Source organism: Bufo gargarizans, chromosome 9 (assembly GCF_014858855.1).
Source record: "Bufo gargarizans isolate SCDJY-AF-19 chromosome 9, ASM1485885v1, whole genome shotgun sequence".
NCBI lineage: Eukaryota > Metazoa > Chordata > Amphibia > Anura > Bufonidae > Bufo > Bufo gargarizans.
This window is the reverse complement of record NC_058088.1, coordinates 81,747,173-81,759,223: the sequence shown is the minus strand read 5'-3', so window position 1 is coordinate 81,759,223 and position 12,051 is coordinate 81,747,173. Positions and strand designations below refer to the sequence as shown.

The 12,051-nt window shown below is 48.8% G+C and overlaps 1 protein-coding gene across 1 annotated transcript in view; it reads right to left on the bottom strand.

The window, feature by feature from the left end:
- Positions 1 to 12,051, bottom strand: part of LOC122946300 — a 95,979-nt gene that overhangs the window by 20,516 nt on the left and 63,412 nt on the right. The window contains exon 13 of the mRNA XM_044305818.1: positions 8,323 to 8,440. Coding sequence (XP_044161753.1) covers positions 8,323 to 8,440 — 118 coding nt within the window. The remainder of the gene's footprint in view (positions 1 to 8,322; positions 8,441 to 12,051) is intronic.

Below are 12,051 nucleotides of genomic sequence, written 5' to 3'. Positions count from 1 at the left end.
GTACTGTATAGTGTGGGGGCTGTATAGTGTGGGGTGCTGTATCGTGTATAGTTTGGGGTGCTGTATACGGTGAGGTGCTATACTGCTCTACTGTATACTGTGGGGTGCTGTATACTGTGGGCTGCTATACTGCTCTACTATATACTGTGGGGTACTGTATAGTGTGGGGTGCTGTATACTATAGGGTGCTATACTGCATACTGTGGGTTGCTGTATACTATAGGGTGCTATACTGCATACTGTGGGGTGCTGGAGTGCACTGTAACACTAGGGTGAGCCGAGCCCTGGTCTCCTTCCTGCAGAGCGGGGCCCACTTCCAGCCTGAGCCCAGCTGCCCAGAGCACTGATCCTGAGCCGCTGGAGTCTTCAGAACTGGAAGTATTTACATTCATTCACTGTACTCTACCAGATGTGTGGTTTTTTTTTGTGTGTGTGTGTTGTGGTGGAGGGTGTGATTGCCTGCTAAGGTGTGGGAAGGCGGGATCCAGGGGGCCCAAGTAAATTTTTGCCCAGGGTCCAATCAATATTAAAGACGGCCCTGGTCCCATGTAAATAACATCCCTGTCATGGTCTTACCTTCTTGCCGTCCTCCTTCGTTTGACATGTGCTGGCGGCCATCTTGGTTTCTGGGTTTCTTGTAGCCTCCCACCCTGCGGCTTCTCCTTCCCACTGGGAGGAGCTGGATGCCTAGCTCATATATATAGGAGATCTGTGGCTTCAGTTCCCTGCTTGGTCCTCCTGTGTTCACATGCTTCTAAGACTGCTGCTGCTTCTGGTTCCTGATCCTGGCCTCGTCTGACTACCCCGCTGGTTCCTGATCCTGGCTTCGTCTGACTACCCTGCTGGTTCCTGATCCAGGCTTCGTCTGACTACCCTTCTGGTTCCTGACCTCTGGCTACGCAAGACCCTGCTTCGGTTTAGCCATCCGTTTGGACTTTTGCTTACAGCTTGATTTCAATAAAGCCTTATTTCCACTTATCTCTTGTTGTACGTCTGGTTCATGGTTCCATGACATTAGGACCAAGCCATGTATTCTGACGGTACAGGGCCATCCTCGCTACCTACGCTGGTTGCCAGACTTGATCAGCAGGATCACCTGTTGGGTCGGTTCGCTGTGGCGTTGCAAACCCTGCTTGAACGCACGGCTCATTTCGCTTCTGTTGCCGATGGGTCGGTTGTCGCTCCTGGGCCCGCTCCTACTGCCGCTCCGGTTGTTGCGCCAGAGTCTACCCTGACACCTGTTGCTGCGCCTGCGGTGTCTCGGGGTATGACCGGTTCTGCCCCCCTTCCACAGCGCTTTGGGGGAGAGCCAACTCAGTGCCGAGGTTTCCTTAACCAGGTGGGCATTTATTTCGAGTTGCTGCCACATGCCTTTCCTACTGAGAGATCAAAGGTGGGCTTCTTGATCTCGCTGCTCTCGGACAAGGCCTTGGCCTGGGCCAGCCCTTTATGGGAGAACAACAATCCGGTGGTTGCCGAGTTTTCCGGTTTTGTTGCTTCTCTTCGGAAGGTATTCGATGTGCCGGCCCGTGCTGCCTCTGCTGCGAAGCTCCTTATGTCCATCAAACAGGGTTCACGATCCGTAGCTGAATACGCCATTGAGTTTCGTACCCTGGCAGCAGAGGTGGGCTGGAATAATGAGGCTCTGGTCGCTGCTTTCTCTCATGGTCTCTCGGATGCCTTGAAGGATGAGGTTGCAGCTAAGGACCTACCAGTGGAGCTCGAGTCTCTTATTTCTTTCCTGATTTTGATTGACACCAGACTCAGGGAGAGACCTTCCTTTAAGGAGAGCCTGCGGAGGTCTTCTAACAGATTGGCGCCTACGTTTGCTGTCCCACCCGTGCCTCCCTCTCCTCCCACGCCTCCTGGGGATGACTTGTCTGGGGGTGAACCCATGCAGCTGGGGTTTGCTCGCCTGTCCGAGGGGGAGAGGGTACTCCGGAGACGCGAGGGCCGATGCATGTACTGTGGTCTCGGTGGGCATTTTCGGTTGGCATGTCCGAACCGTCCGGGAAACGCTCGCACCTGAGATCCTGTCGGGGGCAGATCTTGGGTGGAGTCTCCTCGTCCCCGGTTTCCCGTGTTGACAAACCACTGATCACTGTTGTCCTCTCCTGGGTCGGGGGCTCGGTGACGACCCAGGCGTTGGTGGACTCTGGTGCTGGTGGTTTGTTCATTGATAGTGTGTTCGCTGCCGCCAATTCCATTCCTCTGCAGCCTCGAGGTTCCCCACTGGCTCTTGAGGCGATAGACGGCAGACCCCTTCTGCCGCCACACGTGACTCATGAGACCCTTCCAGTGGGGATAGCCATTGGTGCCGTTCACAGAGAGTCGGTCTGTCTCCAGGTTATTTCGTCTCCACACTACTCGGTGGTCTTGGGGTACCCCTGGCTCCAGAAGCATAATCCGACTTTCGATTGGAGATCGGCCGAGATCCTCTCGTGGTCACCGCAGTGTGGGGCTAGTTGCATCCATGGGCCTGTCAAGTTGCTGTGTACTTCCTCGGACTCTCTGTTGCCTCCTGAATACGAAGAGTACCGGGATGTATTCGATAAGGTGCGCGCGGTTGCCCTACCTCCGCACCGCCCATACGATTGTGCCATAGAGTTACAATCTGGTGCCGTTCCTCCTCGTGGCAAAGTCTATCCACTGTCGGTAGCGGAGAATGAGGCCATGGAGGAGTACGTGAGGGAGGCGCTTTCACGCGGACACATTCGCAAATCCTCGTCCCCGGAAGGGGCTGGATTTTTCTTTGTGAAAAAGAAGGGCGGTGAGTTGAGGCCTTGCATCGATTACAGGGGTCTCAATCGCATCACGATCAAGAACGCTTACCCGATACCCTTGATTTCCGAGTTGTTCGATCGCCTCAAAGGGGCCACGGTCTTTACCAAACTCGACCTGAGGGCGGCATATAACCTGGTAAGGATCAAGGCGGGCGATGAGTGGAAGACCGCGTTTAACACCAGGACCGGTCATTATGAATCCTTGGTTATGCCCTTTGGGTTGTGCAATGCGCCCGCAGTCTTCCAGGAATTCATCAACGATGTTTTCCGTGACCTGTTGCAGCAGTGTGTGGTGGTCTATTTGGATGACATCTTGGTATTTTCTGAATCCATGGAGGCCCACATTATGGATGTCAGACGAGTGTTGCAACGGTTACGAGAGAACAGGCTGTTCGGTAAGCTTGAGAAATGCGAATTTCACCGATCCCAGGTAACCTTCTTAGGTTACATCATTTCCGCTGAGGGGTTCTCCATGGATCCTGAGAAGGTTTCGGCTGTCTTACAGTGGCCCCAGCCCAGTGGTCTCCGTGCCCTGCAGCGCTTTTTGGGCTTCGCCAATTATTATCGGAAGTTCATCAGGGACTTTTCTATGCTAGCCAAGCCTCTCACGGATCTGACCAGGAAGGGCAGTAATTTCCAGGTCTGGCCGCTCGAGGCCATCCGAGCTTTTGAGGCTCTAAAGTCCGCCTTTGTGTCGGCTCCGATTCTGTCGCATCCCAACCCTGGGTTGCCCTTTGTCCTCGAGGTGGACGCGTCTGAGACGGGAGTAGGCGCCCTTCTGTCTCAGCGTAGAACACCAGAGGGTCCTCTGCTTCCTTGTGGGTTTTACTCCCGGAAACTGTCTTCCGCGGAGTGCAACTATCAGATTGGTGACAGGGAGTTATTGGCCATCGTGCAGGCCCTTAAAGAATGGAGGCACTTGCTCGAGGGTTCGGTGGTTCCGGTTCTCATCCTGACGGACCACAAGAATCTGACCTACCTTTCTGAGGCCAAGAGATTGACACCACGTCAGGCCAGATGGGCTCTGTTCTTGTCACGTTTTAAATACGTGGTCTCCTACCTACCCGGTTCCAAGAACATCAGAGCGGATGCCTTATCACGGCAGTACTCCGAGCTGTCCGGGGAGGAGTCGATTCCGACTTCGGTCATACTTCTGAATCAGATCCTGGCCGCCATTCGCACCAGCCTGACCTCTCCCCTGGGTGAGCAGATTTTGGCGGCTCAATCTGGTGCTCCCTCTGGGAGACCCAACGGCAGATGTTTTGTGCCTGAGGAGTTGCGCACTCGGTTGTTTTTGCGAACCTACCATAACTCCAAGGCCGCGGGGCATCCTGGAAAGAATCAGCTGTCCTGGGCTGTTTCACGTCTGTTCTGGTGGCCTTCTCTACGTTCCGACATCGCCGCATATGTAGCGGCATGCTCCGTTTGTGCCCAGAGTAAGTCCCCTCGGCACCTTCCGTTGGGCCTTTTGCAACCCATAGCCACCGCGGAGCGCCCATGGTCACACCTGGGGATGGATTTCATTGTGGACCTCCCTGCATCCCGAGGCCATACGGTCATTCTCATGATTGTGGATCGGTTTTCCAAAATGTGCCACTGTGTTCCTCTCAAGAAGTTACCCTCTGCACAAGAGTTGGCCACGATTTTCGCCAGGGAGGTCTTCCGGTTGCACGGTTTGCCCAAGGAGATTGTGTCGGATCGGGGGAGTCAGTTTGTGTCCAGGTTCTGGCGCGCCTTTTGTTCCCAGTTGGGGATTCATCTCTCTTTCTCCTCGGCCTACCACCCTCAGTCCAATGGGGCCGCAGAACGATCCAATCAGGCCTTGGAACAATTCCTTCGTTGCTATGTCTCCGATCACCAAGACAATTGGGTTGACCTCCTGCCTTGGGCTGAGTTTGCCAGGAACACGGCGGTGAACTCTTCCTCTGGGACGTCTCCCTTCATGGCCAATTATGGGTTCCAACCTGCCGTGTTACCGGAGGTATTCTCTCCCCAGGATATTCCGGCTGTGGAGGATCACCTTTCCGTCCTACGTGCTTCTTGGGTACAGATCCAGAGGTCCCTTGAGGTCTCTGTGCAGCGCCAGAGACTCCAGGCTGATCGCAGACGAGCGCCCGCTCCTTCCTACCAGGTCGGAGACCGTGTATGGTTGTCCACCCGCAACCTCAACCTTCGAGTGCCCACTCCCAAGTTGGCGCCTCGCTTTGTTGGTCCCTTCCGAGTGCTTCGCAGGGTAAACCCGGTAGCCTATGCCCTTGCGCTTCCTCCTGGCATGCGGATCTCCAATGTGTTTCATGTCTCCCTGTTGAAGCCATTGGTGTGTAATCGTTTCACTTCCTCGGTTCCTCGGACTCGTCCGGTCCAAGTGGGCAATCGTGAGGAGTATGAGGTGAGCAATATCCTGGACTCACGCCTGGTCCGCGGTCGGTTGCAGTTTTTGGTCCATTGGCGTGGTTATGGTCCAGAGGAGCGTTCCTGGGTTCCCTCCGCAGATGTCCATGCTCCTGCTTTGCTCCGAGCCTTCCACACACGCTTCCCTCAGAAACCGTTCCTTACTCCGCGGAGGAGGGGCCCTTGAGGGGGAGGTACTGTCATGGTCTTACCTTCTTGCCGTCCTCCTTCGTTTGACATGTGCTGGCGGCCATCTTGGTTTCTGGGTTTCTTGTAGCCTCCCACCCTGCGGCTTCTCCTTCCCACTGGGAGGAGCTGGATGCCTAGCTCATATATATAGGAGGTCTGTGGCTTCAGTTCCCTGCTTGGTCCTCCTGTGTTCACATGCTTCTAAGACTGCTGCTGCTTCTGGTTCCTGATCCTGGCCTCGTCTGACTACCCCGCTGGTTCCTGATCCTGGCTTCGTCTGACTACCCTGCTGGTTCCTGATCCAGGCTTCGTCTGACTACCCTTCTGGTTCCTGACCTCTGGCTACGCAAGACCCTGCTTCGGTTTAGCCATCCGTTTGGACTTTTGCTTACAGCTTGATTTCAATAAAGCCTTCTTATTTCCACTTATCTCTTGTTGTACGTCTGGTTCATGGTTCCATGACAATCCCTCCCTTCAGCCCTAACATACAGTCCCAGTTAAATAACCACAACTCCCAGCATTGCTCTGACTCTCCCTTTACTCACCTCTCCTCATGTAGCAGACCTTACCACAGCTTCTCCCAGAACTTCTCCTCTTCACTGCCATCCTCTCCTGCACTGGTCACATGATGGTGACATCATTGCAGGTCCTTCCCAACCACTGTCTGTTTTGCTGGTCACATGACCTGTGATGTCACCACAGAGCCTTCAGATCTTACAGTGTATTAGATTCAATTGTATTGCCGTCCTGAGGACAGCAATACAGTTGTATCTAGCTGGCAGGCAGGACATTCAGGGCCTGGGACAAAACATCAGGGGCCCAGGCCCCGAATGTTTTAACCTAACAACGCTCCTGCACACTACAGGTTCTTAGTCTGTTCATGACAACCACCAGGATCTGACAGTTCAACCTAGTTGCAAGAGTGGCCTAACTGAAGAGACTCATGGATCCTCCAATCGGATTTCTTTTCAGGCTATAGCTGTATTTTCGGGTTTTGCCCAGGGTTTCACAGATTTTGTCTATCTACATATACTAATCAATATATGGAATTATCTGGACAAACAATGTATGAAAAACAACTCTCTTCCAGCCATGTTCTACATAAATGTTGAGGTGACTGAGATCATCTTGACATCTCATACACCATCAAAAAGTCTATACTATTATGGTGGGTGTCTGGGAGACCTGAAGGTTGACACTGGTAATGCTTACCTTGGTCCAGAAACAGGGCGGTAATTAATTTGAAAGAAGAAAAAGAATCAGAAGGGGGTAATGGAGAGTCAGGGATGCAAAAGTGGAAAATGATCCAATATCACATGACTGAGTGGCAAAAATAAATGAACCTTTGCTTTCAGTATCTGGTGTGACCCCCTTGTGCAGCAATAACGGCAACTAAAAGTTTCCAGTAACTACCGATTAGTTCTGTACATCGGCTTTTAGGGATTTTAGCCCATTCCTCTATACAGAACCTCAATTCTGTTATGTTGCTGTTTTATCTCATTTACTTCTCTCTTCAGCTCTTCCACAACATTTCTATTGGATTAAGGTCTGTACTTTGCCTTTGTTATTCCAAAACTTTGGAGGAAAACTGGTTTAGTTGCCCATAGCAACCAATCAGATTCCACCTTTCATTTTTGGAAAACTAAAGGATCAATCTAATTGGTTGCCATTTTCCTTACACCTGAAAAATCTTCCCCCTTTAACTTTATTCTTCTTTAACTATTCTTTGGTAGAAAGACTTGTGTGCTTTGGATCTTTGCCTTGCCGTACGACCTTGAAAATCAGCTCACGGACAGATGTCCTGACATTTTCCTTTAGAATTTCCTGGTATAATTCAGAATTCATTGTTCCATCAATGATAGCAAGCCGCCCTGGTCCAAATGCAGCAAAACGGGCCCAAACCATGATACTACCACCACCATATTCACAGATGGCGTGATGTTTTAGGCTGGAATGTAGTGTTTTCCTTTCTCCAAACATTGTGCTCCCCATGTAAACCAAAAAATTCTACTTTGGTCTCATCCATCCACAAAATAGTGTTTCAGTAACCTTCTGGTTTGTCCAGATGATTTTTAGCAAACTGCAGGACAGCGATGATCTTTTTGGATAGCGGAGGCTTTCTCCTTGAAAGTCTGCTGTTTAGACCATTGTTGTTTAGTATCCTCCTTATAGTGGAGTCATTACCATCAACACTAAATAATGTGAGAAAGGCCTTTAATTATGGTACTTGGAGGTTACCTTAGTTTCCTTTGTGACCTTGCTGACTATTACACACCTTGCTGCTGGAGTACTGTTTGTTGGTCAACCACTCATGGGGAGGGTATAACGGGCTGTGGGTGTGGACCCACTGTGCTAACCAACCAGTTTGACTTTGGGATAAACCTAAGGGCGTTATCCTGGAGGTTCTCTGGTATTCCCCCTTTACAGGACTCTGGACTTCACATTTTTACATAATCTGTTTGACTGAGGATTAGTGGAGTCCAAACTCTTTAAAGATGGTTTTGTAACCTTTTCCAGCCTGATGAGCATCGAAAAATTTTCTTCCGAGATTCTCAGAAATCTCCTTTGTTCATGCCATGATGTGCTTCCACAAACATGGGTTGTAAAGATCAGATAGATCCCTGTTTTTTTTTTTTTTTTTATAAAACAGGTTGCCCACTCACAACTAATTGTCTTTACATTGTTTGAAAAGACCTGACTCTAATTTCACCTTCAAATTATCTGCTAATCTTAAAGGTTCACATACTTTTGCCACTTACAGACGCGATATTGAATCATTTTCCTCAATAAATAAAAGTCTAATGTGTTTGACGCATTCATTTGATTCGTTTATATTTATCTACTTTTAGAACTTGTGTAAAAATCTGATGTAGTTTTAAGTCAAATTTAAACAGAAATATAGAAAATTCTGAAGGTTTCAAGCAGCACTGTAGCAGTTATCTAATTATTAAATCCAAACCTTTGTTGTTTTTTTCCTCTTCATTTTGTATGTTGCAAGTTCTAAATCCAATTTCACAATTACTAGACCTACTAGAGTCTCCAGAGGATTCATCATCTGTGCTGAACTGATCTTCCTCCTATGATTTTAATAAATAAGAGTGGTCTGAGACAATGGCATCTTATTTCTAAAGCTGGGCATATAGTGTGCTTATAAGCCACACTTGTCATAAAAAAGAATACACTGCAGGGTAACTGTAATAAAAAGAGTACTGGAATGCTGTACTATTGTTTCTACAGCGGTTATTAATGAGGATTATCCTAGAACGCTTTGTTTTTACGGCGGCCTAGAATAAACACTGCATGGGTCTCCCGGACAGCGAAGAGCAGGAGCTCAGCTCTCATACGATTGTCAGAATCGCTGATCTGGACCATTTAACCCTTTAGATGCCACCAGGGCCGGCGTCAGGGGCGTAGCTAAAGGCTCATGGGCCCTGGTGCAAGAGTTAGGCTTGGGCCCCCCTTCCCTCAGGGCTTTGTGTGTCTTCTTATGCAGCACAAGGGTCTTTGGGCCCCCTCAGGCTCCTGGGCCCGGTAGCGACTGCTACATCTGCACCCCCTATAACTACGCCCCTGGCCGACGTCACCCAGCCAAGTGCCGGGGCCCACTGTGCCCGCTCACTCCTGCAGCTGTGTCCTGGTCTTCATTAAACTGCCTGTTCTGAATTCTAGAGCAGCTTACCCCAGCAATGCAGACAATTTTTGCCATGTGCACTGCTGGGGTAGGCGGCCCCAGGACTCAGAACAGGGTAGATGGACTTTCCTACCAGGCTAAAGGACCTTCCTGATGTCATCTGCCCATGTGACCATTCAGGGAGGAGCAGGAGGAGCAGAGAGCTGTGTTCATGTAAGGAAAAGAGCCAGGCTGGAATGTGGTGAGGCTTAGGCTACTTTCACACTTGCGTTTAGAGCAGATCGTCTGGGGTCTGCCCAGACGGATCCGCTCATATAATGCAGACTATGGGATCCGTTCAGAACGGATCCGGCTGCATTATATTTTAGAAAAAGTGTGAAAGTAGCTTCAGACGGATCCGTCCAGACTTTACATTGAAAGTCAATGGGGGACGGATCCGTTTGAAAATTGAGCCATATTGTGTCAAATTCAAACGGATCCGTCCCCATTGACTTACATTGTAAGTCTGGACGGATCCGTTTGCCTCCGCACGGCCAGGCGGACACCCGAACGCTGCTTGCAGCGTTCAGGTGTCCGCCTGCTGAGCGGAGCGGAGGCTGAACGCCGCCAGACTGATGCATTCTGAGCGGATCCTCATCCACTCAGAATGCATTAGGGCTAGACGGATCCGTTCGGGGCCGCTTGTGAGAGCCTTCAAACGGAACTCACAAGCGAAGCCCCGAACGCTAATGTGAAAGTAGCCTTAGATGTGTGTGTGTGTCTGTCCCTGTGTGTGTGTTTGTCCCTGTGTGTGTGTGTGTGTCTGTCCCTGTGTGTGTGTGTGTGTGTGTCTGTCCCTGTGTGTGTGTGTCTGTCCCTGTGTGTGTGTGTGTGTGTGTGTGTCTGTCCCTGTGTGTGTGTCTGTCCCTGTGTGTGTGTGTGTCCCTGTGTGTGTGTGTGTGTCTGTCTCTGTCTCTGTGTGTGTGTGTGTGTGTGTGTCTGTCCCTGTGTGTGTGTGTGTCTGTCCCTATCCCTGTGTGTGTGTGTGGTATGGAGTCTAAGCAATGCCTTAGACAAATTCCAGCCAGTGCCTAATGGGTTACAGTTTAGACCACCTTCTGGTACATGTTGATAATTCCCTTTTAAACCCCAGTCCATGTCCCCTCAGTACTGGGAATCAGTGGGAGTCATATTAGAAGGTAGCACAAGGTTGGAGCATAACTAAAGGTGGAATTCCCTTTTAATGTCCCCTAAAGGTGGCCACACACATTAGTTAGAAGTTGGTTGACAATCTCACCATCGCATAAGTGTCTGTCCATATGTATGTGTCTGTTCCTGTGTGTGTGTGTGTGTGTGTGTGTGTGTTATCTGTGGTTTTACATAGGACTGCAGGTAACACTACCAAATTATCAGCACTAGTGTTATCTGTGGTTTTACATAGGACTGCAGGTAAAACTAACACATTATCAGCACAATTGTTATCTGTGGTTTTACATAGGACTGCAGGTAACACTACTACATTTTCTGTACTCAGCCATTATTGTGTTATCTATGTTACACAGGTGATATCTACTATATTATATGTACTCAGAGAGTTATCACTGTGTAAGGAGGGCCACTGAGACTTTATCGCCCAAGGGCCCACATGAACCTGGAGCCGGCCCTGGATGCTACGGTCAATAGCACAGGCTAGAGCACACATCACTGCTCCTGCCTGTGCTTCCCTCATGCTTGGCTAAATTCTGGCACAGCACATTGGTACCCTGTACACTGTTCAGATGTGCTATGTCAGGATTTAGCTGAGCGGAGAGGGCTCCTGCCAGAGCCCACTCAGCTCAAGGCTCTCAATAGCATATGCTATAGAGCTCCGCTCAGCTAAAACTGGCATAGCACATGTGAACAGGGTACAGGGTACCAATTTGCTGTGCCACAATTTAGCCAAGCTTGAGGGGAGCACATGCAGGAGCAGCAATGTGTGCTCCAACCTGTGCGGCCTTCCCTACGGCCCCCGGTAAAATCCATATTCCAGAACAGCACTGACATGTCAGCGCTGTACTAGAAGAATGATTTTAAGGCGTGATAGCTCACAAGACTTTGGGTGCCTATTTGATTAGGAAAACAGTATTATTGAATAGGAAAGGACATCACAAATATGATTTTTAGGCTATTTAGAACATTTTAAAATAAGGTTTTAGAAAAGTTTAGTTACTTTTTAAATGAATGAACTGCAGGTTATACTGAATTATTTCCCATAAAACTATATATCAATCTGCTCAGCACATCCTGCAGATGAAACTATCTTTTTAACTCCTTGCCGCTAAATGTCGGGTATATTCGTCATGGAGCACTGCTACTTAGTGCTCCGTGATGAATATACTCGTCATGGCACTAAACTGTCACCGTGTGTACTGTATATACATGGTATATACATATAGCATGTAAAAACTGCAACCCGTCCCGCAGAAAACAATCCCTCAGACAGCTACGTTGGCGGAAAAAAAAAAATGTTATTGATGTTAGTATGTGGCAATGCAAAATATAACTTATTTTTGATAAAAATTATTTTATGCTGAAAAATTTGTTAAATATTAAAAAAGCTATATAAATGTGTTATCGCCATAACTATATCGACCCACAGCATAGTTAGTATATCATATATACCGCATGGAGAACCCCGTATAAATACAAATGAATAACACTGAATTGCAATTTTTGCCCACCTCACCTCCCAATAAATAGTATAAAAAATTTTCAAAAAAGTCATATGTACCCAAACATGGTACAAAAAAAACTACAGCTTCTACTGCAAAAAACAAGCCCTCACACAGCTCAATCAAGAACAAAAAAAAAAAGTTATGGCAAATTCCATGTTAGAAAATCCAAATGTCACTCCTTCCCTTCTTAACACTGCCATGTCTCCAAACAGTAGTTTGGGGTGTTTTTATATTCAGGAAAAAATGCATAACAAGTTATGGGGTGCATATTATACTATTAGCCCTTGTGGGGTCAATGCACTCCCCACACTCCTCAATGAATGCCTTGTGGGTTGCTTCAAAAATGGGTTAACTTTTTGGTGGT